Source organism: Scomber scombrus, chromosome 3 (assembly GCF_963691925.1).
Source record: "Scomber scombrus chromosome 3, fScoSco1.1, whole genome shotgun sequence".
Lineage (NCBI taxonomy): Eukaryota > Metazoa > Chordata > Actinopteri > Scombriformes > Scombridae > Scomber > Scomber scombrus.
In genome coordinates, this window is record NC_084972.1 from 4,889,564 (window position 1) to 4,908,942 (window position 19,379).

At 40.3% G+C, this 19,379-nt stretch overlaps 1 protein-coding gene across 1 annotated transcript; it reads left to right on the forward strand.

The window, feature by feature from the left end:
• The first annotated feature begins 4,618 nt into the window (after window positions 1-4,618).
• Window positions 4,619-19,154, forward strand: cldn19 (claudin 19). Its single transcript, XM_062415588.1, has 5 exons — window positions 4,619-5,369; window positions 11,313-11,477; window positions 11,854-11,938; window positions 13,992-14,138; window positions 18,128-19,154. The coding sequence occupies exons 1-5, from the start codon at window positions 5,147-5,149 to the stop codon at window positions 18,174-18,176; spliced, it is 669 nt and encodes a 222-aa protein (XP_062271572.1). The 5' UTR covers window positions 4,619-5,146; the 3' UTR covers window positions 18,177-19,154.
• Window positions 19,155-19,379: the final 225 nt, after the last annotated feature.

Genomic DNA, 19,379 nt, shown 5'->3' on the forward strand with positions numbered 1-19,379 from the left:
TTTAATTTGTTCCTACTTTAGACCATAGTTTAAATTTTGAACACAAAGTGAGACCCTTGCCTAGGATTGTGGTTCCATTCTCACCGGGGTCATCCAGGGGCCTACAGCAGGACGACAGTATACACTGTAAAAGCAGTGTGGAGAAAACAGAGGGAAAAGGTCATAAAAGAGAAAAGAAGAAATGGGGCACAAAGGGAGGAGGAAGAGGAGGGAAGCCTGCTAGGGCTTATTAGAGTGATAATAGGGGGCCAGAGTATGCCGAGGCAACTGGAAGGGGTCAACGTGACGAAAAGAACGGCGGATGGAGAAGAAGGAGGGGAGGGTAGGAGTGAGAGGGAGGAGAGTGGTGGGAAAAAGGACCTGGGCCTTCCCTGTACTAAGGGGATGCTGGGTAATGGAGGGTGGCTTTCTCCGCAGAAGTAAAATCACTAGAGCGAGCCAGCAAAATGTCCCATGGACCTGAGATCAACCTCCGCAAGAATAGATACGTATTCGTAGGAAAACATCCATCTGTGTATGTCCGCCACACAGCTACTCATGCAGTCACGCGGGCAGTGTGTATAATAAGCTTCCATCCCTCCATGTCGATTCTAGTTACAGTAGGTCTATGGCGGTGGAAACCCCTGGGAGGTCCTGTGTCGTTGGGAACTCTCTACTCTTGTTAGCCACTACATGGCTAAGGTCTTTGATCAGCTCAGCTGACTCTTAAGCTCAGCTTAGTGCGGCAGGGGTCTGGAAAATCTGGGGAGAGGGAGAGAGGTGAGAGGTGGGGAGAGAGGAGTAACTGATGGCACCCATTGAACCATGTGTCCTCTGGTGAGTAGTTTGAGGGAAGGTCGAGGAGAAAAGATGGAGATACAGGAGATGGGTGTTAGGTAAGCAGGCTGGAGTGTCAATGGGTGGAGAGGATGGAGAAAGAAGAGGTGCCCTTCCATTTTCCCCATAATGTTCAGGCAATTGCACGCTTCATGACCATAGTCACTAGAAGGAGCTGACCCAATAGCTGAACTGAAGCCAAGCATGAAAGCAAGGTCGACCATGGTGAGTTTAGGAAACAGTGGGATGAAAAGAGTTCCTCTGTGTGTCTGTAGATGTTCGAGACTTTCATGGAAAGTGCTCCCATAAACCTCTCACAGTAGTTTTAAGATTTAAGCATCCGAAATGACATAATCAAGGCAATTAGGACATCAGCCAACAACAATAACCTCGCCAATCATTCAACCCTCAAAAAGAAGATCCAGCTTTCTTTCATTCACATTCTCAATGTTGCTTTTTGTGTGTCACGGCACTCGACGTTGCTGTCGACTTTGGGGAAAAGATGCCCTGTTCAACTCCATAATGAGCAGAGCCAACAGTCTCTTCAGGGGCACTTGAGCGGAGGAGCTCTCCTCGGGGCACTGACATACATTATTCATTTCTGTGCTTAGTTAGTATTCATTCAGACTCCACCTTCTCATGTGGGCTCTCTGGGTGCAAAACATTAACAGGAAAGGCTTGACGTACTGTAATTATAGTTTACTGAAGAGCTCTACACGGTCTCTGCTAACTCAAGTCCGCATCCCGAGTGATTTCAATTATATAGTATCTTCCAGATGTAAGGTTGCATACAAATTTCCTTCATGTGACATCAAAGTGAGACTGCTTCACTGAATAATCTCTACGTGTTACTTCAAATAGACTAATCCACAACCTGCCTGTTGTGTTACATAATTCTCCTCCAATACTGTTTACATGTCCACATGTGCCTCACGGTAACCCTGACAACACTGGCTAATCTGATAGGACCCTGATGCCTTAATTGTGTGTATGAGACTGTACTAACCACATTTGCTGGTTTCCTGTTTTGGGAGAGCCATATCAAAGAGATAAGGACTGTTAGTAGTGAAGGGATACATCCACACTGGTAATAGTGGGACATTGGGGTTAAGTCAGGTGAGATGATGACTTTATCTGAACTGTAACATGAAGGATATCACTGTCACATCACTTAGGTTCATTTCAGAACGACAATGTGAATTTAAGACATTCTTTTTTTTTTTTAGTTTATCCATAATTAAACCTTCTTTTACCAAATGTAATGTACAACTGTTTTGAACCAGTGAAAGGAAAGTGAAGATAGTCTGGGTAGTAGGTTAAGCAGGTGAGTTTTGGTTAAAATAAACAAAAAAAGTCATTTTAAAGTGATAGTTCGCCCAAATTATATTTAAAGAGATCTTTTCCTACTTACATTTGGTGGTTGTCGGACCATGCCCATAGTATAAAAAACTGTTTGTGGGTTATCAGGTAGTATAAGGGACACAGTTTCAGAAAACAAAGTGAAAAAACACTGGGTGAACCGTCATCTTAATCTTTATTCTCAAACATTACCCCAACTTTATCCGCAGTGTTTTGGTTCCCTAAAACTAACCTCTTCCTTCTTCCCATAAAGGAATTTGAAAAATTAAGTTTTGCCTGCAGTCATCATCTACATCCAGTATGTTTTACAGGACCACTGTGCACTGGTTAGGCTAATAATAAAGTGTTAGGAACTAGCAGCTCACATAACGGACACTGGTGTCAGTAATCAGAAGGAATTTTTGATTCTTCATATAGAACATTTAAATAATTAAGAGCCTAATTTATCAAAAAGTATGACAAATAAACAACTTGGAACACAATTATAATGAGCATCTTGTTTTTCATTCCACCCAAATATAATGAAAATATGATGAATATATAATTTACCAGTTTCTTTCTTACAAGATTTGTACCACATTGCACCACCATTTCTGTAAAAAGTCCTAGAAATTATTTCTTATATACCTGCAAATTACACTGAAAATGTCCAGGAATTTTAAATGAAATGAAAGTAGCTATAAAATAAAGTGGTGTACTCACTTGTATTGGAAGACAGTGAAAAACTGTCTATTTTGGCATTTGTGTATGAGGACTTGTTGCTCTCATGCCTATGAGCAGTAGGACAGAGAAGTCCTTAAAGTTAAGTTTTTTACTTGGACTTGGCCACAACCCCACCAATGGCAGTGTGTTGTTATGATTCAAAATCAGAAAGACCTCTAGAAGTGCCCGCCCCCCCACCATCCACCACCCCACCCTGCACCACCACTCTACTGAACCTTGTTTTCGCTCTTTCATCTCGTCTCGCTTCTCGAGCTCAGCTGACCTCTGTGCTCTGTCCACAACTCAATCCATATGTCAAGCTCTTCATTAGACACTGCAAACCTGAACGTACTACGGTTACAATCACACGTACACACAGCCTGAATATTTAAACCAACAGGAGTAGTGTGAATGAGAGAGGCTCGGAGGATAATAAACCAGGCTTGGCTTGGTTTGAACCATAGGTGGACTCTTCCATGCATGGTCTTTTCTATCCATATATGTGTGTCTGAATGTGTAGTGGAGGGTTTTCAAAGACATGCTTGATGCCGGATAAGTGGGGTCACATGCAAGGTCACATGTTCTGGTGCTTTTCTGATGTTGGAGTAGATGAAGTTGAAGTTCAAGGTTGAACTTTTAGGAGAGGTAATGAAAGAAACAAAATGGCAGACAGAAAAAAGAGGCAACTCAGTGAGAAAAAAGGTACAGAGAAAAGTGCAACAATCCCACAGTCCTCTATTTCATTTTTTATAATAATTCTGAGGTGAATTCACCCAAACTCTGTTGAAAATGGTTGTGAGAGTATCAAGAAGAACATGCTTGTTGTGTAGACAGACTATTTGTGTGTGTGTAAAAGTGCAGGGTGGGGGTGAGACATGTCTCTTACAGATGTGAGAAAACGGCCATGTCTCAGAGACCCTCCGAGTGTGTCGACAGTCTAATTGGCAGAATAGAATTATTGAGTTAGTCTGAAGTGAATTGAAGCTAATTTAATGAGCGGGAGTTAAAGGAGAGCTGACGGGGCGCACAACTGTGGGAAAACAGGTTTCTGCTCTCTCCGCAGACACAAAAGACTGGAGTGTGTCTGCATTTACAGCTCGCAAAGGATGTACAGTCGGGTGAACTCTCTCTCTCGCTCTCTCGCTCTCTTTCTCTCTCTGTCTTTCTCTCTCTTCATTTGTTGGGGTTGCCATGGCGATGTGGGAGGCTTGTCTCGGCGGCCCATAATTTCCAAAGAGTCTGTCTGGATGTGACACGTCCTTTTCAGCCGGGCATTGTTTAGATGCTGATTTACGCGTGTTTGTTGCACTTTACCACCACCTCCTCCGCACCTCCATGCAGGCAGCAAACTTTCAAAGGATCAATGCATCCAGTAGCTGATAAAGAGGCACGCTGATGTGATGATGATGGCTTTGATTTGGATGCAGTTGGAAAGTCTTAAATTGGATTAGAACAATTTTTCTCTCTTTCATTAATGAACTTGTCATTGTGAATTTACCTATGCTGCTTCATTTGCCTGTTTGGAACAGTTCTTATTTTCCCAACCAGCCCATCCCTCTTCCCTCCCAGTAGGCGTTCCTACAACACAGAAGAGTCCAATCACAGCCAAGCCCTTTACCCCATCCCTCTGTGCTCAGCCTGTTAAGGACTTTTTTGTGTTTCACGTTTTTTTTCTCTCTCTTTTTACTTTTTTTTCTTCTACCCTTCATTGAGCCACTTGAGCCTGGAGCAGATGGAAAGATTGTAGTGGGGGGAAAGTAAGCAAGCAGCAGAAAGAAAGAGAGAACTGGAGGAAACCATGCAGAGAGTGAGGCAGCCCAGCGACGATGCTTGATGAGCTGTGCCACTGACCACTAGAAAGACTTTCTTCCACTTTGATTTAATACCAAAGAGACCAAAGAACCAGACAGGAAAGTCCTGAGGAGAGACATTGACTCATCGTCCCAGCTGACGGGCAGAAAGGACGCCCAGGAACGTGGGGAGAAAAAGAAAGAAAGAAAGAGCTAGAGATAAAGAGAAAAAGGGGAGTTTCACAGATGAGAATTACAGCAGTGTGGCAGAAGGAGATGCTCAGAGGGACCAGATAGTGAAAAGAAAAGTGAAACGATTCACAGGATTGCTGCAGGTGTTGTCCACAAAGAACATCTCAAAGAAAGAAAGGCATCACGTCAGGGGTCACCCAAAACAAAAGCTGTTTGCAAGTGAAACAGGGAGAAGGAAAAAAGAAAAGTGAGACCAGACAGAAGTAAAAAGACAGAGCTAGAGAAGGATGGCCAACTCGGGTCTCCAGTTATTGGGTTATTTCCTGGCGTTGGGCGGCTGGATCGGCATCATCTCCACCACCGCCTTGCCCCAGTGGAAGCAGTCGTCGTACGCCGGCGATGCCATCATCACAGCCGTGGGTCTGTACGAGGGGCTGTGGATGAGCTGTGCCTCGCAGAGTACAGGACAGGTGCAGTGCAAGATCTTTGACTCCATGCTCTCTCTGGACAGTGAGTACCATGTTTTAAATTGGCTTGACAAAAACTTGACTGTCTAACTTGTAATGGCTTCTACTTTCTTTAGCTGTTTGTGTTACTGACCCTTTCTAGACATTCTACCAACTTTTCGATAAAACTTCTTCAGGGATTATATTCTCATTATAGGCATATTGTGAGTTGATGATTATCATTATATGTGAAGCATGAAAAAACTAACAAAATATGCAAAACCCTTAGTTTGGGAGCAACTTTGTAGATGAAGTGATGTTCAGTGTGTCATTTGTCAAATGATGGAAAAACACAATTCAAGTGGGACAATTATCATGTAATGTATCACCAAGAGAGGCTTATCCATTTTTTATCCAATTTTAATCACACTGTTCTTAACACTTTCTCAAAATGCTTCCCTTCTTGGATGCCCTTGTTACATTTTATTTAATACAAAAATAAAGCGTGTTTTCATCAGTCAAGATGACAAAAGCGAGACCTACTTTGAAGGCTCTCCCTAAAAGAAATATCTGTTGTTCTGTATGGCAACCCATTACAGTTATTGTAGCTGGCTCGTTAATTTGGCCACATGTATTATTCAGCAGGGAAAAACAGAGGGAAAACAACTCCCTGAGCCCTCTCTATCTGTGACACATTAAACTCTAGAAGCTGTAAATCTCAATTAAAATTAAAAAGCTGCTGTTAGCATGTTTAATAGAGATCAAATCAGCCTTTAAAAACTCCCAAAACATCATAAAATGTAATCATGTCAGGAGTGGGGAGGGGTTCAGGAATGTGGGGTTCGGACATAAATTAGCTCCGAATATGAGCCTCCTGTCATCTCCAATCTGTAAGTAGGACCTAGTGACTCATAATTAATAGCACACAGATTATAGGAATCCATCCATCTACTGGCTGCTTAAATCATCCCATTAGAGATTCTAATGAAAGACTACAGGGGGGTGGGCTTGGTCAGGAGTGATTTTCACAAAACAATTGAAGACTTCGGGTTTTGTCTTGTTCTCTCTGTGGTTGAGTGATGCTGCTTTTAGGTTTCCCACTGTGGCACACTCGCCTCTGAAAAAACAACCAGGGCCCTTTGCAAACATTTTGGCGTTTTGTGTGACGAGTGCTGGAGCTGATCTGCCATCTCCTTTGGTTCATTGCAGCAATAAGAACAGCGTATTGTCCTTGCTGATGAATAGGGGCTGTTAGGAAGAAGAAAAGGGCAGTGTTGAAGCAAACACCAGAGATATTCCCAGAATGCGCTCTGTCTTCCCCACACGCTCGCATTGTTCCATTTGTTCATTAACACACCCCAGTGAGTACAGAATTCAGACTAAAGACAAACACTTTAGAAAACCTCTCCAAGGAGTTAACTCTCTATCCGTCTGATTAAACACAAGAACTGAGAAGTTGAGCAAAGCATTCTTGATCAATCACAGGTGCTTCTCAGACAGATCATATCGGTATGAAATGGAGCAGATCAGCATCTAATCATGTGTCCTGGGGTCAGAGAAGGCATTATGTGTTGGTGTTGGTTTGGTGCAGCAGTAAGAGTTCTGTAGGAACCTGGCTACATTCACAGCAGGAGCAGAAGCAGCATGTGATGGTGGGTATAATTGTTCACCAGACTGTGCTGCGCTCTCCTGATGCGGCCAAGCAGCAGAAGTTGAAGCTGTTGGATCTGCTGCTTGTTTACTGAGCGCTTTTCTTTCCAGTAGAAGAAAATGATGAGCAGGATAAGACGTGGTTGTGAAGGTTATTGGCTGTTATTGACAGAAGAGTGTGGGTGGTGGTGCTGAAAGGACAGTTCTGACTTATAGCCACAGATGTATGAACATTATATTAAAAACACATCTTAACAATCTTGATGAGAAAACAATCTTTTATGTTCTGGAGCCTTTGATTATAATTATCTTCATCAGCAGATGGCATTGTCACAAGACTGTAAAAGTTCAAATTTCCAATCATTCTGAGCACTTTTTGTCTATGCTCAGTTTTCAAGGTATTCATGGTTTTCCAAGGTTGAGAATGAGCCTCATTTGTTTGATATGTGTATGTGGCATGCTGTGTCACATTACATTATTGTATTGTCTAGTTCTATTCATTCATGTAGAAGTGTAATTATAGTTGCTGAATGTAGCTTGTGATTCCTAAGAGTTGATATCTAACCTCTTTGGAACAGCTGCCAAGAGCAAAATCTGTCCAATCAGTGGTCAAGCAACTGTCCAATCAACACATCTGCTCCAACTGATTGTTTCTTACTATCGCTGGAAAAGTGTCTCTAATGGGCTGGTGGTCAGGATCAATCATGCCATTAAATTATAATGTCACACAGGAAAATATACAGTGGGAACTGATGGTTTAGTATTCCGTGAGGTGGTGTGATGTGCATCGGCCCATACAGCATCCAGTAGTAGAGGCTATTCCAGTGGTCTGCTGGAACAAATGCTTCTTTCTTTCTCATTGTTGGCTTGAATTGAGTTTGGATAATAGTGAAACCACTTTGCATACTTAAAAGCGTACTCACAAATGGGAAATTGGTTAATGAAAACTTAATTTTTGGCAAATGTAGTATGGTAATACAATAAGGGATATCATAATAGTCTGTGTTTTGAATTTGGTTCAAAACTGGATCTGGATTGGGTGGAATCAAACATAAGTTTTGTTTTACGGTTGGGGAGTAAGTGGGCAAACACATATTACGTACGACAGAGTCACAAGTGACCTCACAATGGGATCTTACAGTGCCTACACACACACCAGCAAGCACACACACTCATTGAAAGCTTGTGGCTGGCACTGCCAACCTTGGCACTGGAAAGAGAAGGGCCTAGTGGGTGAGCCAGACCACCCGCCCCTCCTTTTTACCCCTAGCCTCTCCTTCACCCCAAAGGCCCTTAAACTCCCTTCTGGTTTGTCACCAGTTTGAACTGGTCAAAATAGTGTCATATAGCATTGACCTGAACCCCCCACACACTCTCAGAATAAAAGAGGAATACCCAGAATGGATGAAAGAAAAGAAAATCAAACCTCTCTCTGTTGAAGACCATTCAGATGCTCCTTCAAAAGGAAGCTGTGGAGCCATAAATCAGACTTCAAAGATTGCTACATCCTCTTCCTCGCAGTCATAAGTCCCCTCAGATCATCTTCTGAAATGTGACTTTATTGCCGCACCATGAATGACAGTGTGTGTATTTCTGTCACACTGACAAATGATGAATTTAGGTTGCTGCTCCAGCTGTTACTCAACATATGTTTTTGAAGTGACTTTCTTTATTGAAACATATAGTCACAATTCATTCTATTTGTATATAGTTATGCAGGACAATTTGTTTTCAACCTTCAAAATGTTATAAAAAGCCTTAACTCAAGGGCCACTTACTAGCTTTTTTTCCAGGATTGAAAAAACCATGATATGTGGTTGAAATCCAGCGGAAAGTTAGGTTCTTCTAGTTATCCAGTTTCTAGTTTATGTACCGTAAAAAACAGTGTATAAGACGTACCTTTAACGCAATATTTTTACATTTAAAAGTGGGGTGTGTCTTATACACTGGTGTGTCTTATTTACCAGTAAAATACAAAGAGAGGTTGGGTCTGGATATTATTATAGGTCTGTAAAAGACCGTCCACACTAAGAATGATAACTATTACAATAACTACAACTTTAAACATAATGATGTGAGCATCCACACTTATGAACTATAACATCATAAAGACAGTAGTTCGAAACAGCAGCAAATGTTGAAGCATGAAATGCAAAAGCGCACAGATGAGCAGGTTTTATTGAAATGTGGCAGTGACACACAGTATGAGCACAGATCTGAAGCCTAAAAGATTCACTAACATGGTTGTCTTTTCAGTGGATGGAACAGAGGATGATAGACTGTATCAAATAGGCTATGTAAAGTTACTGTGCTCTTTTAAAAGGTTTACTCATAAAGGTTAACTCATAGCCTAATCCGAACCTGGTCTGAGTTAATATACCAGTCCTCTTCAGTTAAGCCTTAACCATCAACCCAACACACTGTTTCAGATGTAATATGTGTGTTTTGTTGCATTTCAAATAAAAGTAAATTAAAAAGTTTTGGAGTGTAAACATATGTGTTTATAAATGAATAGTTACTGGTGCATTCAAATAAACCAGTCTTTAATAGAAAAGCGTTTTTCCCAGCATGACACCCCCCAAAATAGACTGTGTCTTATACACCAGTGTGACTTATACACCAGTTTTTACGGTAGTTCTTTTCATTCTAGTTCTAATTCTTGACCATGGAAACAGTAGTTTAATGTAAAAATTGGATTCAAGGTCCACTTACTAGTTGTTTTCCTGAGCTTTGAAGACCATCATATGTGGTTTAAATCTTCGTAAACTGTGTTCTGCTCGATTTGATTTTGGGTGAGCATGAAATTTCCTTCTTGACCTTGGACTACTTTCTCACTAGCTTTTTTTCTGGAGGTCTGAAGAACATGAGATGCTGTTGAAAGCTCTAGAAGAAATCTCATAAGTGGTTGAGTTAAGACTATTTTTCTTCTTAAACTTAAACTATTGTAGTCTAGTTGAGTGTGCAAGGTGTTGACTGTGGAAACAGTAGTTGGACAAAGACCATGAGATATGTGTGGCACAGGTAAAAAGGTTAAATTACTATTTACAGTTTTAATTGAGAGTGATGAGTTGAGTCTTCATTTAAGGTCCATCTTCTAGGCTTTTCTGGAGCCCTCGAAATGTGATTGAAAGCTAATAAAAAAGACCTTGACTGGAAGACCTCGAAATGTGGTGGAACGCTGCTGAAATACCTCATATGTGCACTTTAAGCCAAGATTTTATTCGTCAAACTTTTAATTTCTGTTCCTTTCTGCTTGTTTTTCTTGCTCTAGTCTATCCAGTGATGCGTTTGTGGTTTATTTGAGTTCTGCTTGTCTCCTCTGATAAACACTTCTCTCTTCTGATGTACAAATGCTGGCTTACACTTCAAGTCATTGTTCTTTGAAGGTAGCGCCCGTGACCTTCGCCGTTAAACCTGCGCGGAAATCTCAGTCATGTTTACTGTAATTACCATATTTGTCAGCTCTGTCACATATCACAACCAGGATATTGGAATTTGCATGTTTTTCCAACCGCTGCTGGGATTTCGACAATCCCCTCGCCGGTTGTAAACCAGATGCACGCCATCGGTATTTTGACAGCATCATTAAGCGCTTAGCATTGCACGTTTGTGTTTTGAGGCAGTTATGTCTGATCGCTGTGGCGACAGCTCCGTGAAAACAATCTTGCTTTGTGACAGAGCCACACTAATCCCACTGTGTGAAACATGTAAAGCGGGCCCTCCTACAGCTGCTCCATGTGAGAGAGAGAGTTGTGTGTTTCATCTGTGTCTAGTCCACCTACAGCAACTGTGTGCGTGCACATATTGTGTATTGCTACATATGTGTGTGTGTTAATATGTGTAAATATGTTCCTCCCACTAAGTTATGAGTGCGCCAAGGCCTGTGTGTGGGCAGCACATTAGATCTTCGTGACGGTGGAGCCACTGTGGAATGATCTGGAGATGATTTGGAGGATAATTTAAGGTCTTTAAGCTTGGCCAAAAAATTCACCTCTGGAAATAAAAAAAAAGAGGCTAGAATCATCGTTGTCTGAAAAGTAGGACAGTGGTGGACTCTCCCTAATGAGATTCCTATCATAAATACATGTGGTCTCCCATTGTATGTGTGTGTGTATGTGCGGCTTCATTCCCTTATAATGACTTTCACTTTTATGTCCAGAAATGTTTTATTGACTTGATGAACTAAAAGCCTCTTCTCTATTTGTTTTCTCATCTCCTTACCACTTTTCTCCCTTCTCTGGTTTTCTCCCTCACTTTCTCTCATATCTGCTGTTGTGTCGCTATCATTCACTACTCTGTGGTCTACTCTACTGTCCCTCCCTCCTCTTTATTTTGTTCCCTTTCTGCCATCATCTAGTCCACATCCAGACATGTCGGGCCTTGATGGTAGTGTCAGTACTGCTGGGCTTTATTGGCATGATCGTCAGCGTGGTGGGCATGAAGTGTACAAAGGTTGGAGATAACAACCCGGTCACCAAGACCCGCATCGCTGTGACTGGAGGAGCCCTCTTCCTTTTTGCAGGTGTGATTTCTGGTTGTTGTTTTTTTTTTTTTTTTTTTAAATAAGACGTCTAGGATGTGTTATATTGATGTTATGTTTAGTTTGCAACCACAATTCTACTGCAGTTGCTTCTATCTCCTGCAATCAGCGCATTTTGAGAAAGTGGTTTGACATTTTTCTTGGCCTGAATGTCTCAGTGGGGGTCTTCTGGGTAATTAGAGTCCCTGCTGTAAACAGGAAGTGGTCATTTTAGTGGCATTAGCTGCTGACCTCAAACATAAACCACAAGCCCAAGGATGAAAATCAACAAAACAAAGATTCACAAGTTCTTATAGTGAATGTTTGCTGGCTTCATTGATGCAGAGAATCAATGTCTTATGCTTTTCTCTCTCCACAGGTTTATGTACACTGGTGTCTGTGTCCTGGTATGCCACTCAGGTGTCCTATCAGTTCTTCAACCCAAATACGCCGCCCAATGCCAGGTAACTGTTTTGACAGTGCCTTCAAGTAAAGCATTTAAAACTGAATTATTGCAGTAAAACTTACATTAACTTAGATTAAAGATTTTATGTTTGACCTTCCCTCTGTAGTTCTTTATTTTAAATACTTTTGCCTTTCTGTCAGGATTATTGGATATTGTTTTTTACTAATACATTCCACTTAAACAAACAAACAAAACCTTTACAGTCATTATTCTGAATATTGTCTGAGATAGTGCTTGTTTTTAGGCAATAGCTGCCAGCGGCCTCATGTAAACAAAACCAAATTGGATTGGTTTTCTCATAGACTTTATATCACATAATCTAAATTGTTTTTCCTCTCATTTCCAACAACTAACTGTACACAGAACAGTGTGCACACATAAAAACACTGGATATGGTCATAAACATGATGTGGGTACCCATGAGGACACCACAATGTCAATCTCATCTGATGTGTTAAGACTCCACGAAACTCTATAAACACTCATAAAAGTTGCAATATAACCAGTGTCAAGCATCTACATGCCACTAAGTTCATGCAACTGCCAAATTAATATTTTATTGGTATGTTTCATGTCTGTTGTGTCAGACAGGAGCAAGCAAACAAACACAATATTACAACAATATCATGTGTGCAGTTCACAGCAATGAACAAAAGCTGCTTTTTTAGCTGTTTCACAAAAAAGTCCCAGAAAGCAGAAACAATAGCAAATCTTTGGTGCAGTTGTGTTTCCGCTGTATCCTAAAAAAAGACAAACATTAAGCAGATTAAGCAAATAACAAAGTGATGACTTCATTTTGCATATAATGAGCCAAAAACTGTGTGATGTTTGTCTGTATCACAGTTCAAAGTGAAACTGACAGAAAGGCAAAATGGAAGTCTCCAAAATTACAAGCTGATGACAGCATTGTAACAATTAAAAGGTTTGAAGTTTTCTCCCACTCTCTCATTAATTGGTCTCCCTCTCAGTCTCCTTTAATCTTGTTTGTGGATATATTTTACAACTCTAGCCTTATTTCATGTTATTAGACCAGTCTGACTTTTTTCATTTTAATTAGACGGAATTCCAGTCTTTATTCCTGATATTGATACTATCGGCAAACGCTGATTCTTTGCAATCTAAATTGATGCTGTATGCTGGATATATCATTTTCAAGGCTCTATGATTTCCAGCACTGCAATATTTATATAGTTCCAAGATGAAAATAGAAAGTATTGCTGTGTATTGTGAAATGTGGGTAATAAAGAGGGCTGACTTTACCTGCTAACATTTTGTGTATTACTGACAAATACTGCTAACTTTAGCTTCTAACAGTTCCTAATTAAGGCAAATGAGTATGGCTAGCTTTAACTGCTAACAGTTTGTGTTAATTATAAACATGGTTAGCTTTAGCTGCTAACTTCCATGACTGGTTGACATGGGAGCTAACATTAGCTACAAACGGTTTATATATTTGGTTTATAAACTTGACCATCTTGAGCTGCAAACAGCTGCGTATTAACATAAACATGGATAGCTTTAGCTTCTAACAGTTCCTAATTATGGCAAATGAATATGGCTAGCTTTAACTGCTAACAGTTCCCAATTATGACAAATGCAGATATACGGTAGCTGCTTTATATTGCTAGGTAGCAGAGCTAATATTGTTTTAGAGTAGCCTTAAAACAACAAAGTAGAGGCCCAATTTCACACAACTTATTCTTCTATATAACATTTTGATTTTGTTTCACTTTAATTGTTAATTCAGCTGTTGTCTAAGTTTAAATTAAATTACTGACAGCTATGTCTAATGTGGTGGTGGGCTTACTAATATTTGAGGTTGCAAATAGTAACAACTGCTTTAGCCACAAGGTCCTTTCTTGGATATTCTTGGTTCTTTCTGGGATAAAATGCTTGAATATTCTTGTCTTGTATTTGATTTTCAGCAAGTCAGAGCAAACCCTGATAATTTTTGATGAGAAGTGAAAGCAGTATCCTGTGATACACAAAGCCATACTTAGGCTACCTGCCCTCTTTACATGCTTTTCCTCCCTCTTTCCTTCCCTGTACAGGTATGAGTTTGGCTCAGCCCTGTTTGTGGGCTGGGCGGCAGCCAGTCTGACGGTATTGGGCGGCTCCTTGCTGTGCTGCTCCTGCTCCAAAGACGACATGAGAGGGCAGCAATATTATCGCCAATCACAGCCTTCCACAGCCAGGGAGTACGTGTAAACCCCAACCCCCCCTCCAGCAGTCAACCAAACAGAGAGCAGAGGACAAGCTTGGCAACCCCCCATCCCCCACCCCCCTTTATTCAGCCTGCTAAAGCAAAAACACGATCATGAAAACAATGATGTAGCACTCACACACAAGCATACACACAGGTATATTATATGCAAACACAAGATCCACCACTAGGATGTCAAACCGTGGCTAAAAAATATTTTTTGGTAATGAATAAACTCATAACTTATTTGTGAGCAGAACATACAGTACATCATACATGTCAATCACTTAGCTACAATTATAAGCTTGTGTTGTGAATGGAAACCTCTCATGTGCCTTAATATCATTATTTAATCTACTTGAAAGAGCAGCTGCTTAAATTTGACTCCAAAAATTACAACTACTTACTCTGTGGGACTTACTTTCTGTGACATGAAACAAATTGATTTTGATTTTGGTTGACAAAATTCAATTTAAGGTGGATTGAAAGCAGATACCCAGAGAGAGTAGAAATGGAGCTAAACATAGCAGTACTGCACAACTTGCCAAACTTACTCTAGCAAGTCCTATGCTTCCTGGTTGGAGCTGCATCAGTGTTTTGCCTCCATATTGCTTTGTGTATTCACACTCCACTTGTGCAGTTAGGTTGTGTAAAGGAGGGAGTCCAAACCACTGTACAAAAACTAGGAGAGCAGCTTGTCTGCTGCTGTGGAAGAACAAGAGGTTGGTTTATACAATCTCACCCAGGGGAGGTCAGTTAGGTCATGATCACAGAGGACACTGATTACTTCTGCTCAAACCAAAAGCATAGCTGCTGGTAAACAGAGAGTGAGTCACAAGAGCTCTCACAAGGGCCAGATAATATTAACTGCCTATGTTTTGTTGGTGAAAAGGGAAGAAGCCCATTCTAAAATCAAGAATGTAGATGAAGTTTAGTTACCTTTATTCACATGGAGAACAGGACCTGAGACAGAATGCTAGAGAGACATAACATAAAAATGAAGTCTGCAAAAATATTTTAATTATTAGATTAATTGCCATGTTATTTCCCAATGCTAAAATCTTAATAATTTTGTTTCAGTTAAGTAGTAAATTTAGATATATCCTCAATGTCCTCAATAGTAACTATGGCCCTGATGGAGATAGCTAACAGTACCAGTCAAAAGTTTGGACACACTTTCTCATTAGGGTGTTCCAAAATGTTTGACTGATACTGTAAATGTGATTAACCAACCATAATGACTGATAATAAAGAAACAGGTGTGTTCAGTGTCCTATATAATCAAGGCCTGTGGGAGCCATTTTACACAACAATCACTTGATGACAGTCACAATTTTACCTGCAGGAGTGGAGGTGAATTATTAGCAAAAGCTGTCTGCATAGATTGTAATAAGTATGAATGTTGTTGATTATCATTTCACCATTTTACTAAGAGAAATTGGAGGTTCTTATCAACACATATCACCATGCTCCATTTGCTAACACCATCATTCCACATCCATACACTCCTTCATCTCATGATTTCTTAAATAACCAATCCAACATCTAAAATCTATGCTATTTCAAATACTTAAGTATCATAAAATCATAAGCTATAAGACAGTAGTACAGTATTACATGTCACTTAACAGTGTATCATAAAATAACACAATGCTTATAACAGTTGTAAATAAACCATGTCATATTTAACTCGACTTATTACACATAGTGGCTATAGGCATGAAAACCACTGATACTCCAGTTGAATGGTCTCTATTACATATATGCAGCATTTTACAATCTGCCCACATTGGAGCCTGTAAAACTCAACAGCAAGTCTCAACTGGCTCTTGAGTTCCCTCCTTGATGCTCCCACATCACTTTGGCTTCATTTGTGTTTCTCAAAGAGCTGGTCCATCACTGTTCCAGATAATACAGCCATTAACCTTTCTTAGAATTGCTCCCGGTCCCCCCATTTCCTGGTCATACGGCCTCTCTTCTTGGTAGACACTTGTTTGTGGAGTGCTGCTTTATTCTCAGATTGGGGGGAGTAGGTCTATAGGAAATTCCTTGGTCCCTTTAAATAAAGGGGGGCTTGAGGCGTCATTGGTCTGTCAGTAGCAGCTGTGCTTTCAATACGGATTGCTCAACAACAAGTCTGATAAAAACTACCTGTAAAGCTTTGTCCAAAGAAAAGAAAATATAGATTTAAGGGAATACTTCAATATTTTGGGAAATACACTTTTTCGCTTAGCTTAGCATAAAGACGGAGATCAGACGGAAACAGCTATCTGGCCATTTCTGAAGGTTAAAAAAAACCCTCCACCTATCAGTAGCTCAAAATACTCACAAATTAACACGTAGATCAAGAGATAGTTTGGTCACATACAAATTTAACAAATGTTATAGAATGTGTTATTTAGTTCATAGTTTGTATGCACTGGAAGGGTGTTATGGGCCATTCTAGGGATAGCACAATATTGGTCACTTGGCCAGTGAACCTATTTTGACCTAGATTGAAATGTCTTCAATCACTGGATGGATTGGCAGGAATTTTAGGAATCTCCGGACTTTTCTGCTAGTGCCATCATAAGACTGAAGCAGGTTTTTAAGCAAAATTACAACTTTTGATGGATTGCCATAAAATTTGGTACAGGCATTGATCCCCCACTAAGGATTCATTGTAATAACATTGGTGATCCCTTGAATTTTCCTCTAGCATCATCATCCAATACTTTGGTTTATGATCAAATACTTGAAAAAGTAATGGCATTTCCATCATCCTAAACTTTGTGTTTAGTACTGATAAGCTAATGTTAACATGGTACTTGCTAAACATCAGATAGTCAGTTAGCATTATCATTGTGAACCTGTGCTGTGCTTAGCCTTTAGCTGAGCCTATGTACAGCCTTACAGAGCTGCTAGTGACTGTAGACTCTAGTCTTATTTTAAATGTGGACTTAGCCAGTCTAGCTGTTGTTGCCCAGTTATTCCAGTCTTTTATGCTAAGCTAAGATAACTGACTGCTGTCTCTACCTTCATATTAAGCATACAGTCATGAGAGTGGTATCAATGTACTCTCCGCAACAATAGAATATTTGTATTTCCAAAATATAAAACTATTCCTTTAAAGTGCTGATGAAATTACAGCTAACTACAATACAGACAGAAAAATCTGACGCCATGTGCAGTGTTTAACCTTTACCATCTACTCCATCATTGTTAATATTTATTTGAAACATGTAATACTTTAACCTGTAGATAACTGGCAAGCTGACATGTAGCATCACCTTCCATTTTCCCCGCTCATTGACTTTCCGCCCTTGTCGCTAACAACCTAACACTCATCGAACATCCTGCTGGCTTTCTAACACTTCAGCACTATTGTGAGAATCTGAGAGGTCTTGATGTGTCTCTTATTTCCCCTCCTGTCCTCTAATCCTGTTGTTCTCCGACTGTCTTCTTCTCTCCTTCTAATTCAGGGCAGAGTTGTTGAGTGAAACTAGTTTCCCTGACTGATCAGCCCCCGCCTGTCCAACTGTCCGACTGTCCAACCACTGTCTTCCCTTTTTTCCTGTTACCTCTTAGACCCCAAATTTGGACCTCTTAAAGTAGAACATTTCCCTTTCCACAGTACTACATCTGCACATTTTCAGTCTAAATGGGCACCAGGATGCATTTTCTTCTCCAATTTCTTCCACCTTCTGAGCCTATTCTGTAAATATGGACTCTTAAAGGACATGTGATCAGACCTTCTCTTTCAGAAATGAGGTGGCATCATCCATTTCAACCTGTCAACCCTCTACTACACCTCCCACACCCTCCTCTGTCCCATTATTAGCTAACACTGAGTTGAAACATGTGGTTTGTTGCGCTGATTTATGATTTCACTTATATCCTATGACCTCTGGGTTTTGTTTTTAATTAATGTGTCTTTTGGGTTTGTTTTGTTTCGCTGTGACTGTACTGACTGAAACGTGTCTTTTTTTCCCTTTTGAATTGCAGACCAAATGTTAAAAGTACCCCACCAGAGAAAAGGGAGCAGTACTTGTAGTTTGGGAGAGTCTTCTGGCCTTACCATGGTTTAGATTCTGTCAACAGACAAAACCCTCTCCCTGAGGAATTCAAAACAGACAGACACCATTAAAGTGAAGTCGAGAGTATATGAACAGCAACCTTTCAAGCATATTGCAATATAAATTAGAGTCTTTGTTGAAGAGTAAGAAATTGTTGGGGGGGGGGGCTTGATAATATGTGAATAGAAAATAGTTATTCAGGGGGATTGAGAAAGATGTCTTGTCTGTTTTGATGACTTTGGGAGAGACATTCATTCAGGGTATGTTTTCTATAACATGTTAAAATGCCCGGGTGTATATACCACCTACTCTATTCCTATTCTTTTTTCTTTTTCTTTTTTTTTTTTACTACATATATAATGTTTTACTACAGTGCCTTATAACACATGTTTGTGCACATGTATGTTTTTGACTACATGGATTCTTTGTAGTATCACATCCCATCTGAGGGATGTGTGTCCATAGTTCCTCTGCCAGCAGTTCTGTATGCCTTTTTTTCTATTGTTGGCATTTTGTTGGAATTTCTGAAAATGAATGTGAAGCTACTCTACAGTACCACTTAAGAAAGAACAGACATACATGTGATAGATCTTCAGCATAATACATTATGCCACTGTTGTTAAGAAGCTGCATGCCTGTTTCTAAGTAGCCTGGATTGAGGATATACCCAGTGCATTCATTTTTGTTGTATTAAGTGCCAATATGATTTGGTGTGAATGACAGAGTCGTTGTATTGTTGACTCTAAAGGATGTACTGTATTGTGTGCTGTCTCTTGTACTAAGGAACGCCGGTTTGCTGAGTGTAAACGGTTCAAAAGCCCTTCTGATGCCTGCATTTATTTACCATGCCATTCCTTTCTCTAATATTTACCTCCTCGATGTTGTGTATCATCTCATTTACAGTATACCCCTGCCTGTTTCTTTTAGAATAAAGTAAACAGAGACATAAAAAAATGGATGCGGCTATGAGTCAGTGCTTTATTAGTTGTTTCCTAACTTTTCATCCTTGCCTGACTTTCACCCACTCACTCCCCTCCACTCATTCCTCCTCTCTGGCTCAAATACTTCTTTTGCACCCTGTTGTTCAATAATTACAGACGTGGAATTCCACTTCTGCTCCACTGGACTGTGGCACATTCTCAAAAGGTGGACTCACAAAGTTAACTTTGCTCACCACTGTT